The 26625-nt window shown below is 44.8% G+C and overlaps 1 protein-coding gene across 1 annotated transcript; it reads left to right on the top strand.

Moving 5' to 3' along the window:
• Positions 1-1392: 1392 nt before the first annotated feature.
• On the top strand, positions 1393-23292 carry LOC148009244 (protein LHCP TRANSLOCATION DEFECT-like). The gene is made up of 2 exons (XM_087673653.1): positions 1393-1745; positions 22912-23292. Exons 1-2 carry the CDS (start codon positions 1470-1472, stop codon positions 23155-23157), a joined length of 522 nt encoding a protein of 173 aa, XP_087529779.1. The 5' UTR covers positions 1393-1469; the 3' UTR covers positions 23158-23292.
• The last annotated feature ends 3333 nt before the right edge of the window (positions 23293-26625 follow it).

Consider the following 26625-nt stretch of genomic DNA (forward strand, 5'->3'; position numbering starts at 1 on the left):
TCTATCACCTTATCTAGGCTAATGAGGTTGCTACAGAAGCTACTGGAAGGAACTATAATCAAATTTGAAATTTTTGTAAAATGGTTGGTTGCATGCATGAAGTTCACAAATCAATATCAATTGTTGAATGTTGAGCCAAAAAGTGCATTGCCTTGGAAGAACCCACCAATTGTGCGAAAGGGAGGTGGAATCAGGTATTGCTCATCGGTGTTGGACACAAAATCAAGAAACACATCAATAATTCCAAGTAAAGGTGTGAGGGAAGGCAAGCTTTCCTTTACTTCAAACATCTCCAAGAAGGTGAGAAAATGGAACATCTAAATGGAGTGGTCCATCTACTCTTTTGGCCAAAGAGGGAGGGGATTGGAAGAAACTTTAGAAGGCAAAGAATATGTGGATGACTAATGTAGAAAAGATTAATAAAAAGTAGGGATGTGGGAAAATGATAAGGGTAGTTGCAAATTGAAGGCAAAAAAAAAGATAGGATGGTGGATTATGCTTGAATGTTAGGGTGGATTATGATTGAAGGTTAGGGTGGATTGTGGCAAGAAGGTGGAGAAATGACTTATGGCAAGGTGCATTATGGCAAGAAGGTAGATTATGGACTATTGAGATGATAAAGAGCACAGTGGAAAAGGAGTAAGTGGCACTAAAGTGGCAAGTGCAAAGATTGATTATGGCAATTGCAAAGGAGGAAGAGCATTGCAAATTTGAACCTCTATCATCTATGCCACACCAAAACCAATTTCGAACTAGCTTTTGCCATTTTTGCCACACAAAAACTTCATTGAAAACTGCAATTAACTTGTTTATAGGTTCGATTATACTACAAACATCTCTAGGGTAGACACAAGTTTGATTAAAGTGTGCTCTTATTAGCAACCAATCTAGTGCACATACCATGGTAAGGGCCATGCCACACATAGGTTCATTGATTTGAGCAAGTCCACTAAGTCACTAGTTCGTTGCACGTGCTATAACGCCATGGACTTGGAGGACATCAAAAGGCCAACAACTAGTGTGTTTCTTGGTATTGTGACCAATGATCAAAGTATCTCCAAAAATGGTGAGAGTCAATGAACGTGACACCTATAGATTAGATACTGACATGGTAATTTCAGCTTCTCTCTCCTTACGATTGGGCTCTATCCGCTCCTCTCTCCTAGTGTTTGCTTCTCTTCTCGTTGAGCTTGAGCTCCACACAAAGCATGAACTTAGGTGTGGATTCAACACATGCACTCAATGGAGTGGCATGCACAAGTCCATTTACTCTCGCCTGAATTTGCTATAAGTCATATGCTCTTCACATCACGAGATCTTTGTTTGTTTGTTTCTAAACTTAATATTTATTTGTTTCTACCTTATTATGTTTAGTGATATCTTTGTTTGTTTGTTTCTACCATATTAAGTTTGGAAATGGAGATCGAATTATCCTTTCGTGACTACCAGATAACATTTTAGATCAAGGCATGGCGTCTGCTGCCACGGTGTGTCCTTGCACAGTCGCCATATCCGGTGCCCGTGCTCGAGAGCCGCAACAGGGGCGGCACCAGCAGCAGCAGCAGCATTTGCAGCTGAGGAGCTTCTCTCGACTTGGCAGGCCGGGCCTCCCTCAACTTCGCCGTCTCTGCCCACCCTCCCTCTCACGCACCACTGCGTGGTTTAAGTTTGGGAAGGATGCAGAGAAGGCTGGTATCTATGCGAGCCAGGGCCGCAATGACTTCGATCGAGATGATGTAGAGCAGGTATTTTCTTTTCACACAGACCAAGGCACGCGTACGCACGTGCGCACACATACCGGCCCGACCCCCCCGCCCCCCGTTTCTCTCTCTCACATATGTTCGGTAGTGGTAGATTATTCATCATGATTGTACTACTACAGCATGCCCGATAGGGATATTTGTCTCATAGGCCTATGTGACCTCTAGCGAACAGCTCTCTCGCTTCCTCGATCCAAAACACATGTACAACACTTGCTCTTCAAATTTTGTAGTGTAGTACGGCCGCCCAATTATGTATGAATGGAGAACTTCTTAGTTTACATGCATATCTATCTGTAACAACCAGAACCAGATTGATTGGGACGAGACATTATGGAACATTATCTAGCCCCAAGTTTGCTACAGGTAAGCTCTCCAGCCGGCTGCCCATAGTTTCACAACAGGTCATGCAAGAACTCTCTCTTGCTTCTCAGCCTTGTGGTGATCAGCAGATGTGCAGATTGCCATCAGTTGCTTTGCACTAGCGGACTTTTTAGTTTAAAGTTTGGGACTATGAATATTATATTGTGATGACCAAGAATGACAGAGTCTTCTGTTCGATTTGGAGGTAGAAGGACTGTGGATCCATGGAGCTCTTCGAGGACTAGCAAGGAATAGGTCGTTGGTGTGTCATGCCCTACTTGGTCAAGCATATCCTATGATGGGTGGACAGCTGGAGAAGCAAGGCAGAATGCTACAGATTGAAAGCATATCTATGGTAATGGAGGAAGAAGTTGGTGAAGGTGAGCACCCTGCTTGCAGTGAACAGGTGATGATACCATGTGAGACCGACAGCAGAAGAAGGAGAAGAACACTTGAGCAAAATGAGAATGAAGGCAAGAAGATGAACTCAGCTGAATGATGAAGAAAGCTGATACAAGGCTTAGCATCTTGCACACGCCACAGAGTGTAGCTGTAGTGAGGGCATTGGGAACAAGAAGGTGTGATACAGAAGAAGGTTATGGCTGATGATATTAGTGACCGACTGACAAGTGTGCCCATGCATAGATAAGATCCTACAATACTGTCGGGTGGCATGCAGAGCCAAAAAAAATCCTTAAATAAGGACAAAGGATAACATGATCAAAGCAACAATAATGAGTGGACACCGACAAAGCTCCTGATGTCCCTCATTGACTTAGTGTAGGCCTCACAACCAGGACATGACCACGACCACTAACAAATGCTCTTCGTTATGCAGGTGTTGTACAATGGCAGAAGTGGAAGAGGGCAGCAATGGATAGAGGGTAAGGTGATGGTATAGGTGGTAGAACTGCTAGTACCAGGCAACTGGGCAGGACTAAAGTCAAGGGCTGCAATTACTAGTGGCAAGAAGAGCTGAAAGTGGCTCCTTGGCAACATTTGGCAACAATTGATGACAAGGGTGGTAGCAACCATTGGTATTTCTAGCACAATCAGTGGTTGCTGAAGCTTTAGCAACCTAAGGGGGTAGTCTTGTTGTACAGCCCATAGTGACAACTATGAAGTAAATGCTGATGTTGATAGGCTATAGAATCATTGAAGTTGGGGATGAGAATCGACATAGAGGCAAGGATGGAGCTCAATGGCAATGGTGGTTGTGAGGGCGAGTGATGGCAAGCAATGGGTATGGCAAAGCTAGCTCTGATACCATTAGCATTATTGGCCCAAATGTGAGTGATTTTGAGAGAGAGAGAGAGTATGTGTTAAATGATAATGAAGATCAATGAAAGTACTCAATTGAATAGAATTAAAGTACAACGATCAGAATGATCCACATTGATGCACTAAAATGCACAAAGTATCTATAAATAGAAAACCCTACGGCTACTTGCACTAATTGTGTGAGAGTGCGCAACAAAGGAGGATCATGAACATGGAGAGAGAAAGAGAAGAGAAAAGAGAGCAGGAAGAGAAGAGAAGTCTGTATTGAATCTGAGATGAATGCTGAATACAAGAGCAGACCGATCAGTCCCTGCACACAGCCCAAAGCATCTGCGAGGGCACTAGATCAGACTGGAAAATGATGCCAGCACCTATGACAGTGATGGAGAAGGTGATAGTGACAGAGACGGAGTGTGCAGTTTGCAGTCCTTCGACAGAGATGGAGAAGACTGCAAACTGTCAGAGCACTTGCAGAAGGTAAGAAGACAATAATCTGCCCGGCCTTGACAAATGCTATAAATAGCAGAAAAGCAGAAACTGGCCAATTGCTGATCTTCTGGCCAACCTGCCAAATCTGTCCAACTGAAATAAATGCAGTACAGCTGCATTTAATGCAGTGAAAATTGACAACATGGCAGGTCTAGGGAAAATCACAGTAGTTTGGGACTGGACAACATCTGACAGGGTAGCACAAGCTATGAAATGCTTGACAAGTACTAGAAATGCACACTAAAATGAATGAAGACACAGTCACAGCTCCTTTGTCCCTGCCAACTTTGACTAGGGCTCAGAACTGGGAGATGGCAAATTGACAAACTAAATAACGCAGGTTAACACCCCCTCTTACATCTTGGGAGTGCATGAAGATCCAACAATCTCATGTGATGAAGCATAGAAGCCTTGGGCAATGACTTCATAAAGAGTTTGCCAGATTGTCCCTTGTGGGATAGGAGACCATTGCTAACTCAAAATCCATGATTTGCTCTTGTACATAATGATACTGAACCTCTATGTGCTTTGTGCGAGCATGTAACACAAGGTTATTTGCTAGAGCTAAGGCACTTTGGATATCTATGTGTTGTTGAGTAGATCCTTTCTATGAAAAGTCAATCTCTAACAACATCCAATGCAGCCAACCTACCTCTATAGGTACATAACAAAGGGCACAATACTTTGCCTCTATAGAAGAAATTGCCACAATATGTTACTTCTTACTAACCCACAAGATAGCTCCTGATCCAAGGGAGAAAGCATAGCCTATAATAGATTGTCTTGCAAATCCACATCATTAGCCCATGCGAGTCACTTCATCTACAAAGAGTACCCCCCTCCCACCCACCACTCCGCGCCCCCCCCCCCCCCCCCCCCCCCCCCACTTCCCTTTGTATACGATCTCGTAGGATCAAGTTCTCTATAAATAATGCAAAACTCTCAAAGTGGCTCTCCTATGAGCCTACATAAGAGTCTTCGTAAAAGAAGATGACAATGCCACCACAAAGAAAATGCTCGTTGAGTGTAAATAAAGCTAGATCAACGAACTAACAAGGCACCTGTAGTGGGTAGCTTCTAGAAGGGAATCTTCAACAGCCAAAAGCTTGGACTCTGGGTCCATGGAGTAACAAATAGGTTGACACTTGACCATACTAAACTTTGAAAGTAACTCAGAGACGTACGTATACTGGGATATGAAGATGTCATGTGCCATTTGATAGATCTCTAAGTGAAGGAAGGAGTCTAGGATCCTTACATTCATCATGTCAAACTCTTGTCACAAGATCTCCCATGTTTGATCAACCTCCTATGAGGCACTTCCTATTATAATCAAGTCATTTACATGCAAGATGATGATTATACACTTGTCACCCTTAACCTTATAATTATAAAGGTTGGGGTCATGATTTGATAGATGGAAGCCACTTTGTAAGAAGAATTAATCAATCCTCTCGTACCAAGCTTCAGAAGCTTGCTTGAGGCCATAGAGGGCTCTCCACAAACTATAAACATGGTCCTCCTTCCGTTGTTCAAGAAAACCAAGAGGTTGTGAGACATAAATCTCCTTCTTTGAGACAACACTCAAAAAGGCAGACTTCACATCCATCTAAAAAAGTGGTCAACAATAATGAGCTACAAGAGCTAAGATAGCTCAAATAGTGAACATTCAAGCTGTAGGTACAAAGGTCTCAAAGTAATCCAATCCAGTCCTCTAGGCAAATCCCTTAGCAACAAGCCTAGCATTATACTTGTCCAAGGATCCATTAGCCAAGTACTTGGTCTTATAGACCCGATGTACACTAATCAGCTTCTGCTTTCGTGGATGCGGAACCAACTTCCAAGTCTGATTACGCTTGATAGAATTGAATTTCTATATAGCACGATGCCAAATATCGTGTACAAGAGCCTCATCAACTACAGTAGGCTCATGATCCTAAAGAATTTGTGACGTAAAGGCATAGTTCACACAAAGTGAACTATCCTACTGGGCCTATAATTTGATTGATCTATGTGGGCCTAAAGGGGTAGCAAAAAAGTGGAAAGCATTGGATTTTTGCATAAGCCTTCAGTACCTCTGAGGAATGGTGATAAGCTCATCTTGCTACAAAGAAGACCGAGTAGCCTTTGGTACTTGCTGTCAAAAGATGGCATACCAGTGAGACAGTAGGGTTTGCGGGGAGAAACACGGAGTAAACTCGACAAACATGGAGAAGAGAAGAGAAGAGAGAAGATGATGAATGGAATGATGAAGTTCTGAATCATGGAGTGAATGTGATACAAGGGAACAAGGGTGCGGTAGCACAAAGAAGATGATGAAGACAGCCACAAACCACGAACTGCAATGTCCTCTTGAAGGGGTGTAAGGGTAATGAAGAGGCTAGGGAGGAGGTGACGGATTGAATGAATCAGCCGTAAGGAATGAATGAGAGAGTGGCCTATAAATAGGCATAGTTAGTCTAGGATGGCGTCCCTTTTTGGGGCTGCAAACCCTAAATGCAAAACGCAGAAACACAAACTGCGGGTGAAGGGTTTCTCAACACCCCCTCTTAGGCCCAAAAAGGGGAACAACAGAAGAGTGAGGTGGAGATGCAATACTACATGGGGAAGAATGCTCATGCAGCAGGTGCCACTTAGACAGTGTCCCTCGTGGGAAAATTGTTCACTTGCCCAAGTGCCCTAGTACAAAGATGATGAAAACATGCAATGCATAGGAGGAATGTCGGACTTTGTGTGGTGCCAAGAACCATAAGGATATGCCTATACTCGAATCTCAGGAGGTGGCTCCATGTTGACCAAGTGACCAAGGCAAGAAGAGAAGAGGAGGAAGAAAATTAGAGGATCTCTAAGATCCAAGATTTCCATCAGAAAGGGAACCTGCAGTAAAGAACAGTAGACAGAGTGAATTGGAGAACCCGAAACTCAACCCCGGGAGAGAAGACACTAGCTCCGTGCATCCATGGTGGAAGGAATACGAAGGCCTCCTCATCAAGTCGCGGCTGAATCTCCGAGATCCCGATCTAGGTGGTACCTGAAGATCCTGGGTATCAGTAGAAGAGATGACTGGTCAAAGATAGCCACCCCAAGAAAGTAGAGGATGGGTAAAGAACTTCATGTGGAGTAGGTTCCCCCTCTGAGGTGGGAGATGGAAGGGCCCCCACTGAAGTCGAAGAAGTAGATGCCCCCTCTGAGGGCAAATAAATAACATCCCCCTTTAAAGTAGATAAGGAATCCAAAAACTCATGGATCACGGACTCCGAAATGTCTGATGACAAAGGAAGTGCCGCCCGTCGTGCTGAAGAAGGTATTTGGGGTGTCGAAGAGCTCCCAGAGGTAGCCTCTCGATCCTGAGTAGTCGAGGGTGGGGAAGGGTGGGGCTTAGAATGAGTAAGAGGTGGACAACAATCGCTCTCTCTCAGTGGAGCAGACTGGGTAGTCGAAGAAGAGGAAGGAGTCGAGCAGCCACTGTCTCTCGAAGGAGCAGACTAACGAGGAGACGATATCAAACAATCACTGTCTCTTGATGGAATGGTCTGTGGAACCACGGGCCATGGTAGCCATTGTACCCGAAAATAGGTGGGAGAAGATTGTCGCTGGCATTGCGTCGATCTCCAGGAGGTCGTAGCGCCAATCGATCCTCCATGTGCTCAAAAGGACTTAGTGTACATCGGATGTGTCTTATTGCCTTGAGCATAGTACTCTTGATAGCCGATGCAAAACGATCTTTGTGGCCCAGAAAGGAGAGGTGGCACAAGTACTTGGTGGAAGATATGTACTCTGAAGGGGTGGGGAGCAAAGGTCAAAGTTGGCAAGCATCGGTGGTGTGTCCGGTTATGCCACAGTAGGAGCACCCAATAGTTGGGTCATCTGTTGGTAAAGAAGCCATAGATACCAATGTGCCTTGCTGAAGAAGAAAGAGGTCAGTCACCATGACCCACGAATTGCAATGTCCGCTTCAAGGGGTGTGAGGGTAGTGTGAAACACGAATCGCAATGTCTGTCTCAAGGGGTGGAAGGGTTGGAAGTGAGCTGCTTGTGGGAGGAGGATGCGACCAGCAGTAAGAGATTGCAACCAGTAGAAAAGCGCAAGTGAGGAGAGAGAAAGACTAAAAACACAAGCAGCACAGCCTGCAGGAGAGAGAGAGACTAAAAACGCAGGCAGCAGGACTGTGATGACACGGTAGGCTGTATGGTAGCAGATTTGCACAGGAATAGCAGTCGCCCGGCTGGAATCAGCTCCAAACTGCATGGAGAGGGCTGGAAATCAGGCGCCAACTGATGGAGACAGAAATGGACAGCTTCGGTTGAGATGTCCTCTGCGAATGGGGTGTGGGCAGCAAGCTGAAACACCTGAAATCTGCAAAAACAAGATTTTGATGTAGCGGAAGAAGAAGAGAAGTGGATGCCAAACCCGCTATCGGTCTTTGCCGTCACTGGAGTGGAGGATCTTTGTTGCTGTTTGAGCAGATCCAACCCTGATACCATGTCAAAAGATGACGTACCAGCGAGACAATAGGGCTTGTGGGGAGAAACACGGAGTGAACTCGGCAAACATGGAGAAGAGAAGAGAAGAGAGAAGAAACTCTGATGAATGGAATGATGAAGTTCTGAATCATGGAGTGAATGTGATATAAGGGAACAAGGGTGCCGTAGCACAAGGAAGATGATGAAGACAGCCACAAACCACGAACTACAATGTCCTCCTGAAGGGGTGTGAGGGTAGTGGAGAGGCTGGAGAGAAGAGATGATGGATTGAATGAATCAGTCGTAAGGAATGAATGAGAGTGGCCTATAAATAGACATAGTCAGTCTAGGATGGCACCCCTTTTTGGGGTTGTAAACCCTAAACGCAAAATGCAAAAATGCAAACTGCGGGTGAAGGGTTTCTCAACACTTGCGATACACTTGTCTAGGACAGGGACTCCCCCTCACTAGGTGAAGTTAAATCCCCCTCATCCAAAGAGGAAGCCTTCCCTTTTGACGACTCAACATCCCCAAAGGAACTGAAGGGAATGCAAATGGAGTAGAAAGACTCGAAGACGAAGTAGTAGTAGTAGTAGTAGAAGGAGCCATCAAAGAAGGGAAGCTATTACGCCCTAGAGCGCGAGGATCGAGACACGCAATGCTTTCTCACAATAGAGAGTCAGAGAGTGCAGAGTAAAGAGGAGAGCGAGCACGGCGTTCTTGGGTACAAATTACAATGATGAGTGTACCTCTTTAGGTTTTTAGATAGATATATATATATATATATATATATATATATATATATAAAAGTACAAATGTGCTAAGGGCGTGTTTATACCCGTGTACATGTAAAAGGCATAATGGCCCTTGATTCCCAACAACCTCCCACCTAAAGGCAATGTGTCTTAAGGGGAGAGAATCAGCTAAGTCTAGGTATGTACAATGCTGAAATATATACATCTATCCAACTCCCATTATCTATCAGCAATGAGCAAACCACTCTGTTGGAAGACCCTTCGTGAGAAAATCTACAGGATTATCATCTGTATGCATTTTGACAAGCTCAATGCTCTTGCTGTCAAGTACATCTCTAATGAAGTGATACTTCACCTGTATGTGCTTCGTCGTTGCATGAAAGATGGGATTCCGTACATCTCTAATGAAGTGATACTTCACTTGTATGTGCTTCGTTGTTGCATGAAAGATGGGATTCCGTACTAGCATGATAGCACTCTAACGGGTATCTCATAATATCTTTCACTGCTTCCCAATGCTTTTTACCAGGGTTTGCCATGTGTTTGCTAACCACTCCCACTACAAAGGCAATATCAAGATGTGTTAGCAACCATAGCATACATCAAATTGCCAACAATTGAAACATATGGTATCTTAGCTATTTCAACCTTCTCATCATTCAATGTAGGGTTGTCCTCTGCACTGAGTTTCACATATGGAGGCAATGAAACCCCAATTGTTTTCCCTCGCTCCATATTGAAACGTTGTAAAACCTTGGAGATATACTCCTATTGAGATAGATAGAGTAATCCTTTTGATCTATCTCTGAGTATTCGCATGCCAAGAATGTGATTTGCATCACCAAGATCCTTCATGTCAAAGCTGCCATGAAGACTTTGCTTCAGTGAGTCTAAGGCATGAATATCCCTACCAGCAATCAGCATGTCATCATCATAGAGAACCAAGATAATCAGGTTGCTATTTGCTGCCTTCTTGGTGTACTAGCAGTGATCCACTTGGCTTCTATGAAAACCTTGAGACTGCATAAATGTATCAAACTTATGATACCATTCTCTTGGTCCTTGTTTCAGCCCATACAAACTCCTTTTGAGTTTACATACCATCTTCTTTTTCCCTTTTGCCAGAAAACCTTCAGGCTAGTGTATATATATGTCTTCATGCAGATTACCATGTAAGAATGCAGTCTTTACATCCATCTATATGAGCTCCATATCTTCAACTGCAACCAAGCCCAAAATGGCTCTCAATGTAGTCATCTTGACTACAGGAGAGAAGATCTCATCAAAGTCAATTTCATATTCCTGCTTGTATCCCTTCGCAACCAATCTTGCTTTGTACTTTGGCAAGGAACTAGAAGTGACCTTCATCTTGTAAGCCCATTTGCATGGAAGGGTTTTCTGCCCTTTAGGCAACTACACCAAGTCCCAAGTGCCATTTTTCTCAAGAGATTCCATCTCTGATAACATGGCTTTATACCATTTCTTGCTGGCGTGTCTGTCCATTGCTTCCTTGAAGCAAGATGGTTCACCACAATGTGTCGACATGATATAATTAGCCACATTGTTTGCACCAAGAACAAATCTATCAGGTTATCTAGTAGCCCTAGACGATCTCCTAACCCAATGATCATTATTTGCTAGTTGTTCCTGCAAATTTTCATTTTCAGCTTGTTGTTCTAGCATTTCAGCCTGCAAATCAGCATTAGCAGCTTGTTGTCCTGGCTATTCCTACACATTTAGTGACTCATCATTATGGGCAATAGCTGGCTGACCATTTTCAGCATTATTTTATGCATTCGCAGGTTCATTTACAACAGGTATTTGCTGCTGTATAGCCAGCAGATATTTGTTGCTGTACAGCGGGCACATTTTGCTATCCAAAAGGTATTTTTTCCCAGATACAACCCTACGGACTTCCTCTGTTCTTTCGGGCTGTTTGTGCATGTGATCTTCTCAGAAGATAACATCATTGCTGTGTACTACTTTTCTTTTCTCAGGATCCCATAATCTATACCCCATTTCACCTTCATCGCCATATCCTAGGAAAATACGTGTACAGGACTTTGGCTCAAGTTTGTTGCATTCTTTCTTACGTATGTGCACAAATGCTTCGCAACCAAACACTTTCAAGTGTGTATACGAAGGTGGCTTGCCTGACCATGCTTCTTGGGAAACTCCCCTCCCCCAAAGACGTGTTTGGTGACCGATTAATTAAGTGTACGGTTGTCATAATGGGCTTTGCTAAAAAACCACGAGGTAAAGCAGCATGAGACAGCATCGTATGGACCTTGTCCTGTATGGTCCAATTCATACGCTTTGCAACTTCATTTTGGGGTGGATTATGAGGGGCAGTAAGCTCCCTCTTTATCCCTTTGCTGTCACAAAATGCCTGAAAGGCCTTGGACACATATTCCCCACTATTGTCAGAGCAAAGACACATAAGTGTCTTATTAGTCTAATTTTCAACCAATGCCAAGAATTTTTTAAACTTGTCAAGCACTTCGTCCTTGCTACGAATAGGGTAAACCCATACCTTTCGTGTAGCATCATCGACAAAGGTGACAAAGTATTTCTCTCCCCCTAAAGATAACTTTGACATTTGACATACATCGGAATGTACTAACTCTAGAGGAGAAGATTTCAGCGAAAGAGACTTCGTATGAGACATCTGTGCATGTTTACCATAAACACAATGATCACAATGCTCAAAATCAGCATAACGAAGACAAGGCAAGTAACCCAAACGAGAAAGCACTTTCATTCTAGTTTGACTCATGTGTCCCAACCGGCCATGCCACAAAGAAACACTAGGCTGCTCGGTTACGGCAACAACATGGTCACGCACATTAGATACATGGAGAGGATATAAGGTATTACTTTTACAACCTCTGGCTATCACTCTAGATCCCTTACAGATCTTCCATTTCCCATCACCAAAGGTGGTATGAAATCCATTGTCATCTAGTTGCCTTGTGCTAATCAAGCTCTTCTTGAGTTGAGGTATATGCTGTACATGCTGAAGTGTGAAGATAGATCCATGCTGAAACTGCAACTATACATTGCCAATACCTGCAATGTCACATGCATAGTTGTTCCCAAGATGGACAACACCATGTTGACCCCCGTGTATAGTCAGAAATGTTACCCTGCTCTTTATCATTCTCAGTCTGTCATCTCCTGGTTGTGAGCTCCTGCCAGAGTCTGACAGGAGACAGAGGAGCTCTGTCAGTCCTTTAGTGGCTGTTTTCATCAGTCCACAGCCTGTGGGAGACACACAGCCCATACTGGTTTTTGTGCAGTCGGCCCAGTTTTCTGGGCAGGTTGGCCAGATCTGGCCAAAGTCGGCCAGATCTGGCTGGTCGGCCAAATCTGGCCAGGTTGGCCAGATTTGGCAGGTCAGCCAGTTTACTAGCCTGGGGGCTATTTATAGCAGCCCCCCCAGTCATTCCAGCATTGTATTCTGCAGGTTTACTGTCTCCGTCGTCTCCCGCTCCGACATTGGTGCTGCCATTGCTTCCAGTCTGTTCTGGTGCCCTCACTGACGCTCCGGGCTGCGTGCAAGGACTGCTCTGTCCATTTCAGTGTATTCAGCATTCATCTCAGTCAGTGCAGACTTTCTTCCTTCATTCCCTGCTTTCTCTCTCCTCTCCTCTGTGTTTGTGTTCTTCTTCCGTTGCGCACTCTCACATGGTATCATCGCCTGATTGAGAGCACGGAGGACATACCCTCAGGAGTGAGATACCTTGCTGCTGCTGCCATCTGATCAACAACTGCCAGGCGACTTCTTTTGGAGGCTTTTCAGCCTGTGTTTTCTGTCCACGCTGTCTACAGAGGCTGCCACGTCATCCAGCGACCCAACAATCCTGCGTTTTCCACTAGGCTGTCCCTCCTTCTGTTGGGCGACTCATCTAAAGGCTGCGTTTTGCTATTCTGCTGGTCGCTTCCACTCCAGGCGACACATTTCCTGCTGGCGACTCCTTTCCTGGCTGTTTCCTGGTGCTGGTGGTCTCTTTTCTGGTGATCGTCATCAGTTATCTTTGCGTTTTGCAGATCCAAGTGTTTGTAGGCATTCTCAGCCTGCGCCTTGGTGGTTGGTGACCACACTGCTGGTCATATTTCAACATCGGCACAACTTTCTTTGGTATTTTGCAGATCGGAAGATGTCTTACCAGTTTTCAGGCTTTGATGACTCAGAGGATGAGCTTCTTTCTCATCATTCCTCTGAGCGGAGGCAGGATTATCATGAGGTTCGACGTCGGGAAGAACCTCCTCGCACTCGTCCTTCTTCAGTCCATGCATCTCAGAGGGTTCCATCTACCGCGAAGGTATCTTCCGTGAAGACTACTTCAGATGTGCGGATGCCTTCCTTGATTCCCTCTATTCAGGTGCCGATTCTTCCTTCCTTTCCGAAGGAAGATAAGTTGGATGGTTCCAACTACTCCCTCTGGTCATGCAAGGTGGCCTGCATCCTAGATACATTTGACCTTTGGGAGCTTGTTTCTTCACCCATCGACCGTCCCCCCGCGGATTCGTCCGATGGCACCTCTATGGACCGTGCAGCCTTATGGGATAGGCTCAACTCTCGAGCCCGTTTCTTTCTTTTTATGAGTCTACATGATTCCGTTCTTGTACATGTTCACAGGTTACAGTCCGCGGCGGAAGTGTGGAAGAAAGCTTGCATCTTTGTATCAGCACAAGACGTTTGCCCACAAGATTTCCTTGGAGAAGAAGTTGCGGATGCTCAGTCTTGATGATTCTCCTTCCATGAAGGAGCACATCACGAAGATGGAGGATATGCGAGGCGAGTTAGCCTCTCTTGGTCGTATGATATCGTCTGAGGATATGGCGATGATTCTGTTGACTCAGCTGCCATCACCCCGTTATGATGTCTTCTATACCAGCCTCATCACCTCGAGGACCCGTGAGACACTCCTATGGGAGGAGTTTTCCCCGCTTGTCTTGGAGCATGACGAGCGACTCAAAGAGGTGGGAGCCAGTGGCTCCACCAAGGCATTTACAGCCGGCATAGGTGGCGGCAAGAAGAAGAAACAAAAGAAGGAGAAGGCCAAGGACAAGGAGGAGGACAAGACGGATGCGAAGGAGAAGAAGCCCAAATGTCCCCGTTGTGAGAAGGGCACTCATCCCGAGGAGAAGTGTTGGCAGAAATATTCCCATTTGAAGCCTAAGGAGAAGGACTCGAAGGCGGCCCCAGCCACAACAGAATCTGCGTTTGTGCATGTCTTTGTTGAGGAGGATACAACCCTAGCTTCTACCACACAGGAGAAGCCTTGGCTCGTCGACAGTGGAGCATCTTCACATATGACCTTCCGTTAGGATTGGCTTCAGGATCTTCGTTCCAGAGGGGCTACAGTCACCATTGGTGACAACTCTACAATCCTTGTTCGAGGCGTGGGGACTTTACCTATGTTTTCTGACAGGCGGTCTTCCTCCGCCAAAGTTCTCTATGTTCCTGATTTGGGTTTTAACCTATTATCTGTGCATGGCCTTACTCAGCTAGGTACCCGAGTCATTTTTACACAGGATGCAGTCACAGTGGAGGATGCTTCTACAGGTGATGCTCTTTGGACAGGTACACAAGAGAGTGGGCTTTATACGCTCACAGCCTTGGCTGCGAGGACTTCCCATGAGCTTGGGCTGCTTTGGCATGCTCGGTATGGTCATTTGAACCTCGATTCTCTTCGGCGGGCTTCTAGGAGGAAGATGGTGGAGGGATTTCCTGATTTCCCTCCTCTTCACACTTTGTGCCCTAGCTGCTTGAGGGGCAAGCAGCACAGGCAGCCTCACCCTCAGGTTGCTTCTAGGAGGGCTACTTCTCCGCTTGAGTTGGTTCACACCGACCTTTGCGGACCTATGGGCACGGCCTCCCCTGGGAAGGCCAGGTATTTGATGCTGATTGTGGACGACTTTAGTCGTTATCTGTGGCCTTATTTCTTGGAGTACAAGAGCGAGGCATACTTCCGTTTCTGTGAGTGGCAGGTATTTGTGGAGACTCAAACAACTTCCAAGGTTCGTGGCGTTCGAGCTGATCACGGTGGCGAGTTCACTTCTCACCTTTTCTCTCAGTTTTGCAGGGATCATGGTATTTGGGTGGAGTATTCCCATCCGAACACACCATCAGAGAATGGTGTGGTGGAGCGTGCGAATCGGACCATGGTGGAGATGGCCGATCTATGCTGGAGCATAGGAGTCTTCCTCATTTCCTTTGGGGTGAGGCGGTGGCTATAGCGGTGCATATTTGCAACCGCTCTCCGACTTCAGCTTTACAGGACATGACTCCTTATGAGGCTTTCTTTGGCAAGAAGCCTTTCGTGTCCCATTTTCGCATCTTTGGGTGCGATGCTTTTGTCCATGTGGACAAGAAGAAGAGGAAGACGAAGTTCGACTCTAAGTCGAGAAAGCTTATCTTCGTGGGTTATAGCACGACCACGAAGGTATATCGGCTCTACGACCCGACGACGCAGAAGGTTGAGGTGAGCAGGGATGTGATCTTTGATGAGGCTTCGGCCTCTGAGGATCCGATTGATGGTTCCATTACAGATGTTTCTTCGTCATCGACAGACTCCCCCCCCCCCCCCCCACCTTCTCTTCCTTCCAGGATGCCCCTTAGCACCCCCCCTATTCCTCCTCCTTCAGCTTCCCTTTCCCCTTTGGTGGATGTGACTCCGTCTTCTACGAGCTCTTCCACCTCCACTTCGGGATCTTCACGGGATATACAGCCTTCTTCTGATGCGGAGGATCTACCTTCATTCGGTGAGAGGGAGTCCCTCTCCGATTTGGGTGCTTTGCAGGTTCCGGAGACCCCCCGGTCTCTCTCACAGCAGCAGGAGTCTCTCAAGATTCCTTTATGGTATCGCCGGCTCATGCAGGATTCAAGTGTTACTCACTTTCCTGCTTCTTCTACAAGTCCACGTCGCTCAGCACGTTTACAGGCCCAGCGGGATAGTTCACTATGTGTGAACTATGCTCTTATGTCACAGATTCTTCAGGATTCCGAGCCTTCCACTGTGGAGGAGGCTCTTGCACAGGATATTTGGAGACAGGCTATGCAGGCCGAGCTCGATTCCATCGAGCGAAACCATACTTGGGAGCTTGTTCCGCGTCCCGAGAAACGGAAGGTGATAGGTGTGAAATGGGTCTTTAAGACCAAGTATCTTGCAGATGGCTCCTTGGACAAGCATAAGGCTAGGCTTGTTGCTAAGGGTTTTGCACAGCGCGCAGGCTTGGATTACTTCGAGACTTTTGCACCTACAGCCAGGATGTCCACCATTCGAGTTCTTTTGGCTCTTTCTGCTCACCACCGTTGGCCTGTTTATCAGATAGACGTCAAGTGTGTTTTTCTGAATGGCGTTCTTGAGGAGGAGATTTATGTTTCACAGCCTCCTGGTTTTCTTGTGCAGGGGAAGGAGGATCATGTCTACAGGCTGCGGAAGGCTCTTTATAGCCTGAAGCAGGCTCCTCGTGCTTGGTACCAGCGGATTGACCGCTTCTTTCTACAGAGTGGCTTTGCGCGCTCCGCTTATGATCCCAATCTCTACTTACGAGTTGTGGATTCTCTTTCTGTGTTCCTTATCTTGTATGTGGATGATCTTATCATTACAGGGAGCGACACTCAGCAGGTGGAGTATACTCGGTCCATTCTTCAGCAGGAGTTTGACATGATGGATCTAGGGATCCTTCACTTCTTTCTAGGCCTGGAAATCTATCAGATGGCCCAGGGCATTTTTATCTCACAGCACAGGTACATCTCCGAGCTTCTTTCGGAGTTTGATATGGCTGCGTGTCGGCCTATCTCATGCCCCATGGACCCAGAGTCCAAGCTTTTGACAGATGGAGTTCCCCTTACAGATGCCACTCGTTACAGGTGCCTTGTCGGCTCTCTCATCTGGCTGCTTCACACTAGGCCGGATATCTCTTTTGTGGTGGCTTTATTGTCTTCTTTTATGAAGACTCCTACCCAGGATCATTGGCAGGCAGCCTTGCGGGTTCTTCACTATTTACAGGGGACTCGATCCTTCGGGATCATGTATGGAGATGGGATTACCCTTTCTGGATGGAGTGATTCTGATTGGGCAGGTGATGTGGATTCGAGACGATCCACTATAGGTTATGCTTTCACCCTTGGCTCCGGTGCTGTCTCTTGGAGCAACAAGAAGCAGCCTACTGTGGCACTTTCTTCTACAGAGGTTGAGTATGGGGCCCTATGTTCGACCGCTATGGAGGCAGTTTGGCTCCGTCGCTTACTAGCGGAGATTGGCTTTTCCCAGACCGGACCTACGGAGCTGCGCGTGGATAACCAGAGTGCTCTTGCTCTGGCCAAGAACTCGGTGTTTCATGCTCGCACGAAGCACATTGAGGTTCAGTATCACTATGTTCGAGAGCGGATCGTGGATTCGGAGCTGGTGGTGGTCTATTGTCCTACAGCGGCCAATGCCGCTGATCTCTTTACGAAGCCTTTGCCTCAGGCTTCTTTGCTTCATCACATGCGGTTCTTGGGTCTTCAGACCCTCCCAGGATCTGAGAGGGGGTGTTAGCCTGCTCTTTATCATTCTCAGTCTGTCATCTCCTGGTTGTGAGCTCCTGTCAGAGTCTGACAGGAGACAGAGGAGCTCTGTCAGTCCTTTACTGGCTGTTTTCATCAGTCCACAGCCTGCGGGAGACACACAGCCCATACTGGGCTGTTTTTGTGCAGTCGGCCCAGTTTTCTGGGCAGGTCGGCCAGATCTGGCCAAAGTCGGCCAGATCTGGCTGGTCGGCCAAATCTGGCCAGGTCGGCCAGTTTACTGGCCTGGGGGCTATTTATAGCAGCCCCCCGGGTCATTCCAGCATTGTATTCTGCAGGTACAGCACTATCTCCATCGTCTCCCGCTCCGGCATTGGTGCTGCCATTGCTTCCAGTCTGTTTTGGTGCCCTCACTAACGCTCCGGGCTGCGTGCAGGGACTGCTCTGTCCATTTCAGTGTATTCAGCATTCATCTCAGTTAGTGCAGACTTTCTTCCTTCATTCCCTGCTTTCTCTCTCCTCTCCTCTGTGTTTGTGTTCTTCCGTTGCGCACTCTCACAAGAAAACCACTCACGATGAGGGGTGGCATGAAAGGAAGCACTTGAATCTAGAATCCAAGTGTGCATGTCATCATCTGTATCTGCAAGTAAAGCATGTGTACTAAAGTGTGAAGAGACAAAGAGTACATCATTACCACTATCACTGTCATGAGTGACTACATTCACCTCTTTAATTTTGACACTGCTTTTCTTAGATTGACTCTCTTTCTTCTCTCTCTGCTATTATATGTCTTCTTGCCCTTTTCTTTCTCTTTCTTTCATTTGTAGCAGTCATGTTTAAAGCGACCCTACTTGCCACAATGATGGCATTCAACATCCTTACCACGTGATTTACTACATCCCTTGCTATCAGATTTGCCTTTCTGTTTTGATCTGCCTCTAGTATGCAAAGCACTGGAAGACTTATTGAATGCATTGTTCTGCCAATTCATTTTTTCCATGAGTAGAGTACTCTCTACATTAGCATACAAAAGGATCGCATTAGAATTGCTCATAGCAGTCCTGAATATATCCCAACTCTCTGGCAGAGTGCAAAGCAAGAACGTAGCCTTAAATTCTTTATCAATCAAGAACTTCAACAAGGCAACCATCTGGTTGAAAATGGAGTTAAACTCACTCAAGTGAGTAGACATTGTTGTACCCTCTTTCATACGCAAATCCATAAGCTTTTTCAACCAATAAATATTGCTTGCGGCACTCTTCTGGGCATATAGTTCTTCCAATCGAGTCCAAATAGCATAGGCAGAATCCAAACCTTCAATGTTAAATAATAAGGAATCAGAAATCGATAGCTCGATGGTTGAGCGTGCAAGCTCATTTAACTCATCCCAATCTTCCTGTTCCATGTCTGCGGGCTTTGCCTCTTTGGTCTTAATCGACTTTGCCTTCTTCTTTTGCAACAAGATATTATAGCATTGTTTTTGCCAGACTGCAAAGTTATGTGCTCCAAGCTTCTTAATGTGCATGAGATTACTGCTGTCATGGCTGCCAACCATGATTTTCAGCCCAAATGTGACCAAAAAATTTAGCAAATGCAGGTCCACCAAGGTACAAGCAAGTACCAACCAGCAATAAATGACCACGTAAAAGCAGAAATTTCAGACTTGCCAATAAATTTTCAGAAGCACTAAACCTTGTTTTATAGCACTCCACAACTGATTACAGCTGTTCCAAGGACAAATACATCACATTACATGAGAAGTCCCAAATTTTAGCTGCAATTTCTGTTATACATGCATCCACGGGTACAAAATTTGACACGCACGGTCAAAAGCCCCAAAATTTTTGTGCTCAAAGCATCAATTATACATCTGCATTGTCTCTAAAATGCACAGAATAGACCAATTTTGCCAAAATAGAGCGATTTCAGCAAAATCCCCAAATTTTTCAAGTGCTATATGTCCAAATTGCATGGAACTAAACCCGCATGTACATAAAATGACCAAATGACACACAAATTTTGCTCGAACAGCAAAAGCTCCAAATTGCACAGGGTCCAATGTGCATCAATGTCGAGAAATTGAGTAAATTTCAGCCCAATTCTTGCATGTACATGAAAAGCCCCAAATGTCAGAGGCAAAATGTCACAAATCCTTGGAATTTCTAAGACAAATATCACTGTTGTGTCTTACTTGTATCAAATCTGGACAAATCCCCAAATTTCTCGGGTTTGGTATGCACAAATTTTAGTGAAATTGAAAAAAATTCACTAAAATGTGAAACCCCCCAAAATAAGTCAAAATTGCACATTGTGCTTGTGCATATGAATACCCAACAAAGGGGAGAAGGAAAAATTTCAGGAATTTGACAAAAAATGATGAAAGAAAAGAGTTTGTCTCGTTTGGCGCCTGTCCGCGTGTGTCGCATCCCGTCTAGCGCCTGTTAGCATGTGTCGTCAGCTCGCCTGACCGTCAGTCGCTGTGCGTTAGCTACCTGACCCTTTTGCTTGGCAGCGCGTCAGTTACCTAACCCCCTGTCCATGACCTATCGTGTGCCTTGCGGTGATGTCTACAAACTGTCGTCTGCTACTCGTAGAGCCCCACCTGGGACTCTTGCAACACTTGCAACACTTGCTCGCCTGCGACACTTCCTATTTGCTTGGACACTCAATGTGATGACTGTAAGCTCCTGCTCGTTTGTCACTCAGTCTAACGACTGTTAATGACTCTGGAAAGCGTGCATGACCTGTGAGCTCTGATACTAGTTTGTTACACCCTGGAGCGCGAGGATCGAGACATGCAATGCTTTCTCACAACACACACAGAGAGAGAGAGAGAGAGAGAGAGAGAGAGAGTTTACGAAAAAAAAAGAGAGAGAGAGTTTACGAAAAAAAAGAGAGAGAGAGTGCAGGGTAGAGAGGGGAGTGAGCACGACGTTCTTGGGTACAATGACAAGTGTACCTCTTTAGGCTTTTATATATATATATATATATATATATATATATATATATATATATATATATATACACAAATGTGCTAAGGGTGTGTTCACACCCGTGGACATGTAAAAGGCACGATGGCCCTTTATTCCCAACAAAAGCAACTAGAGAGGAAGGAGGGGGAGGAGTCCTAGACGAAGGAGTGTGAACAGGTAACTTGGAAGGAAGGGGAAGCCCATGGGTCTATCCAACATGGATCCATCCTAGATACAATTGGAGGCTCAATGCAAAATGTCCCCCTAGGATCCAACCTACACACGAGACAACACAAGCCATATCCACAAATAAAGGGGACTCCACATTAAACTCACATTCCAACCATAGAGCCAAACAAGTTTACATACAAGCTTAGGAGCTAGCAGCATTATGAGTCACAACCACATCGCAAGGATTGGTGTCCCAGACAAGCAATCCACTCCATGCGGGTGTATAGATGTGTCAACCAACGAACCAAGAGTCCAAGAGTAGTGATCGCATGATAAATGTGTACGATAGGGTCTTGAGTCTTATAAGTACAACTCAGCTGCCCAAAACATGGACTTGGTGGTAATAGTAGGTGACAAAGAAGAGGTTGAAGGTGAGGGTATCCTCCAACACTTCTCCTCGAGGTGCGAGGTCTTCCCACAATGAGGAAACATGGGATATTCTCTATGCTTTCCCACAAGATTTGAATTAGAGTCGGAAGATGACTCCAACCTCTTCCTTTTCCCTTTCTTCTACTTGGCTGGTCCTATACCTGTAGAGAAAGCCGCATAATCATGGCCATGTGCACAAGCCCCAAAATTTGACTCACCGTGATGTGCATCCTACTCGAGCACCAATGGGAGTAGCTTCTCCCAAGTGTGAGTCTCCCGGCTATGAGAAGTGAAACACATCATATATCGATGACGGAAGATGTGAGAGAAGTGTCACAATGAGGTCCTCCAAAGAAATGTCTAAACCAAGAGATGCAGGCACATCTCGAATCTCCTCCATCCTACGGATGTGAACCCTCAGCATAGGGGAATTTGCAATAAAAAGCTATCATAGCTTCAACTCGAGATATGTGATGCCCAAATGTCCGGATTCAAAAGAGAGATGTCAATCTCCAAACCTTTGCAATGGTGTGGATCTGTCTAACATGCACGAGCACAAAATATGTACAACTCAAGAAGAAAAAAAAGCGGCCTTTGGTATTCAACTAATCCTATAAAGCTGCCGAATCCGCAATCAGATCATCATGAGGATCCGTGGTAGGTCGAGGTATAGGGATAGTAACAACATCCCAGAACAGTCGTGGAGGAGACACTCCATGTGGCATGACCATAGAGGGTAGTTTCTTCCAGCCTGCAAAGGTACTGCCCAGGAGGATTGATGACCTGCGTGCACAGAATGCAGAGTTATAAGGGCTGCTTGTGCTGAAATGCAGATTGAACAAGGGGCTGCCTGCAAGAAACGTGGATCTGAACCTACAAAATGATGCTGTGCAGCCTGATATAGGCCACCTAGGGTCAGTAATGGTGCCACCCAGCCTAGTAGAGGCTGCCTAGAAGCACATGAGGATGACACCGGGCAAGTTTTGTCGTGGACAGCACACTCCTCTTCAAGATCTCTAGCTCCCACGCATGGCTTTGTAGTAAGTTTGATACCATGTGGGTGCGTGCAACAGAAAGAGGAAAGTGAACACGGAAAGAATGAGACAAAGTGAGAATGTAAGAGAGAGAAGGAACAATGTGACTGCAATGGCTGAAGGTATAAGGGTGCAACAGTCAGCCCCAACACGCAGCTCTACACGTCAATGTGGGCACTAAACAATAGTAGGGGGATGAGAGAATTAGGGGGGTTGGCTGATCTCGAAGGATCAATGATGGATAATGAAAGTGGGAGGGCAAGCTGACACTTTTGTCTGTCATTTTGTCCTCGTTTGATACAAAATGACAGACAAATACAATGTCAAAGCTCCTAATGTCCTCTTGTGACTCAAACTGAGGCTCGCAGGCAATAGATGACCACACAAGACACGCACAACTGCTAATAGAGTTTGGGTACCATCGTCAAACTTACACTAGATTCTCCCTTTCATCTTAACTTGATGCTCACTAGCCCATTCTTTTCTTAACACATTGAACAATTATGTTGGTTGTTTGTTTGTGAAGCTTACGGTGAGTTCATGTTTTCTCCTTCTGATATCATCTCATCTCATCTAGTGCCTGTTTAGTTGAAAGAATTAGGCAAATCAAGAAAATTTTTGTTTCTGGACTTAAAATCTTATGGATTTGGGTATTTGTGCATGTCATTTACAGTATTTCAACTATATGGGCATGCTTGCCACCGAAGGCACCTACGATAAAATGGAGGCTTTGCTTAGTAAAGGAATACACCCTGTTGACATCTTGTTACTCTTGGCTGCATCAGAGGGAGACAAGCCTAAAATACAAGAATTGATGAGAGCTGGAGCAAAATATGATGTCACAGATGTTGAGGGAAGAACAGCATTGGATCGGGCTCAAGACGAGGAAGTTCGGCAGTATATACTCTCTTTTTCCTGATCGGCAATACCTGATGAGACAGCTGATCTTTTGACTTCTTTCTTGTAGAGCAGTTTATACAATCTCTCGTTTTCTTGTTCTAATTATCATGTCTACATGTCTGCTATTAATTCATTATAGGATAGCTTCACTTTATGGAACAATGTTCGTAAGCATCCTGGCACACTTTGTTCATGAGCAATGTTTCACGTTTCGTGCAGAGTAATGGTGAAAGGCTCTTCTGAGCTCGTAAAGCTTCCACTCGTTAGTGGTTAGAAAATCTACTGACTTCAAACTGTTTTGAGCTTTTACATTTGCAATTTGACGTGTATTGATGTAGGTTTCATATATCTGTTATAGAGTAGAATCCAGTGTAAAGTGCTGGTGGAGGTGACCTCCTCTTGTGGAAGAGGGCAAGAAGTGGTTACAATTGCTATTTGACCCTTCACCAGTTTGGGCATGACCGCTCTGATAGACCCGACTCTTTATTTGTGTTGCACTGCCTCATATGGGAGGAACTGGTTATTGCATGTGTCGACGAATGACTTCACATGGATGAACCGATAGTGCATCATAAGGACTGACCTGAGTATGGTCTGGTCAGGTATGCTGAACAGTCATCTGGATATTGTGGGCCTGTCCAAACAACCATGGCGTTTCCAACTTGGAGACAAGTGGACTGCAGGGAGTCAGATTTGCTATGCAAGGGGGGGAGGGGGGGGGGGAAATGATGTTGGGGCTGTAAACTACTTCAGTAGTTTTGAGTGAACTGCATTATCGGGGCTGTAGCATATGATAGAAGAGGACAGTTGAGCGCCTCGAGTTGTCCATCATGAAGTGAAAGTATAAAAAGTGTGCTTAGTGACCATGTGCTGGCCGAGCTTCTCCCGTGCATACAACGAATCAAAATTTGACAAGATATTTCCTTTAGTAGACAAATTTATGAGGCTTTGGATTGTTTCATTAAATGAAGAAACCATATAGATTACACCTATTAGGCTACGATAATGTCTAATAATCTAACGCTACGTTCCAATCTATCCCTTATCACTCTGATTCTGTGTGGGTGATCATGGTAACTGAGTTTTGCAGCATATCATCGATAAAAGTGGTTACATGTTAGATTGTATATGCCAGCAGCATCTTAAAACGAGGGCCCACGTAGCATTTGCGTGAACGTTGGCCTGCACTGCAAATTTCTTTTCATCTCTGGAATTCTGGAAATACTCTCATCAATGATATGGACATCCATGGTTTGATGCGTTCAAGGCATGCAAGGTGCTTGAAGGTAGAACGTGTGCAGAATAGACTGCCTCGAAAAGCTGACAAATTAAGAGAAGAGTAAATATCTGAAGATTAGGCCAATTGACATGACAACAAAAGCCTGCAAATTGTCAAGCAAGTCAATACGAAGGATATAAGATATGGCCAATGTACTCTGCGGGAAAGGTTGCATGCAACGCACAAATTTGGGAAAGATTGCAAGTGATATGTACAAATTACTCAAAACCTAATTGATATAAAAAACAGATGCATAGACTATTAGAGAGAGAGAGAGCTATGCGTAGACAGGAAGCAAGTGCGTAGTCCTAAGCAAACCGTGTCAGATGCTTTTGCATATGCATATGCCTTCGATGTGTACACCTAAGAGTTCCCGAGCCTACGGACAGATTAGAGTCGTGCAGAAAGACCTGTGCTTCCACAGAGAGTGATTATATAACTCTTGTGTCGATGAGTTTGTAAACCTGGTTAGGATGATTGCCCTCCAAGCAGTAGACCCGGGTTCGACTCTCGGCAAACGCATTATTAGCAGCATATCTCTGCTAGTTGTATTTTCATGATTCTTAGAACGGTGCAGAAACTCTATTCTATTTTAGAATGTGCAGAAATATGATGGTTCAAATAGTTAATTACGGAGCACATGTTTGAGAAATGCCTTGCTGCTATTCAACAGTTGCAACTTGCAAGAATTCTCTCCATAGAGGAGAGAGACATCTTGTTGTCAACTTTTGGATATATTCATGGATAAGTTGAAATACCTTAGTTGACACAACGACGAGCACTCCAAAGAAAGGGATGCCGTGGCTGCTATCAGTGTGGGAAACTTTTCTTCTTACTCTTGTAGCTCCCTCACCCCACGATGTGGAATTGTGTTGATGCATGTTGATAGCTCCACCCTCCACCCATGACAAGGTCCCTTGTTGTGCCTCCAGCTACCATGTACATGTGTTCTTGATATGAATGACTTTCTACCCTCAAGATGGGCCATTTTGCAAATAAGTGAGCATGTTGTGTTCTATGTTGCGTTTCTTGTCGTGTTGAGGTGCCCTGTGACATGTTGAGTTGGTGTTATGGTTGGGTTGGGGAATGGGTATAGTGATCAGGAGCTTAGATGGGGTCAAAGGGGAGCCCGCATATTCACAATGTGAGCTTATATATGGTAGTACCAAATTGCCAAGAACCTTGAGGGTAAATGGGTGGGGTGTGTTCAATAGCTAGGTATGTACACCCATAATTTTATAGCAAACATTAGGCGTATTCTTGGAATGATCCTCAAGTGTGAAGGGACCAAATATTGGTGGCTCTACAAATGTATTTAACTTTTAAACAATACAAAGTACCCCATAGAGAATCCAAGCAACATGAGTAATAATATATAACACAAGCATGTCTAGAGGATCACAAATGAGATAAAATGTGATATATATGGCTAACTATCAAGAGAGTTAGAGAGCAATCAAAGAGTAATTCACCAAAATGGCATGGAGCCCTTCTTGTCCTTTTCCTATTATACTAATGGCATGAACCTCCTCAATCCAATTCCCTCTTTTTGTTTGTATTCTACTCTCTTTGATTTTTGTTATAACCCAAACCCAAACTTTGTGTTAAGTACAATGTAATAACAAAGCGTGCAATTTCCAAAGAAGGCATTTTAGTATTCTAATCAAATGATTGGTGGAAGCAAGTTAATTGGTTACATTTACACAATCTTGAGGAGTCTAGAAAAATCTCTCTTTGACTACTAACTATTCTTTCTTGGTGTTTCTTACATACAATATGAGTTAGATTCCTTTCATCCATAACTTTTACCATACCATGCCTTCTTTGATCCACTACTTTGACTAAACATGGCACATTGCCCTCTTGGATTCCACCAATTCAATTAACCATGGCTCAATGCCTTCCTCAATTGTTAGCACTATAACATAATAGCATTACATGATTGCATCCTTTGAAGAGATTGGCCTCATTAAAAATAATCAAGTAACAATCATATCAATTGGCTTTTATAATTAGAACCTACAATTGGTTTAATAAATATTTGATGAATTTCTTAATGTGAATCGATAATGTAAATCTACTTTAAACCAAAAAAAAGAACTAGAAAATGCAAATGACTATTCTAAACAGATTCAACAAACGACTTTAAGCTATTCAACTTGTTTTTCCTCAAAGTTGCTAAGATTCTTTAGGGCATCCACACATTGA

This window comes from Lygodium microphyllum, unplaced genomic scaffold (assembly GCF_053477565.2).
Source record: "Lygodium microphyllum isolate KBCC unplaced genomic scaffold, Lygodium_microphyllum_v1.1.10 scaffold_32, whole genome shotgun sequence".
In the NCBI taxonomy this organism is placed as follows: Eukaryota; Viridiplantae; Streptophyta; class Polypodiopsida; order Schizaeales; family Lygodiaceae; genus Lygodium; species Lygodium microphyllum.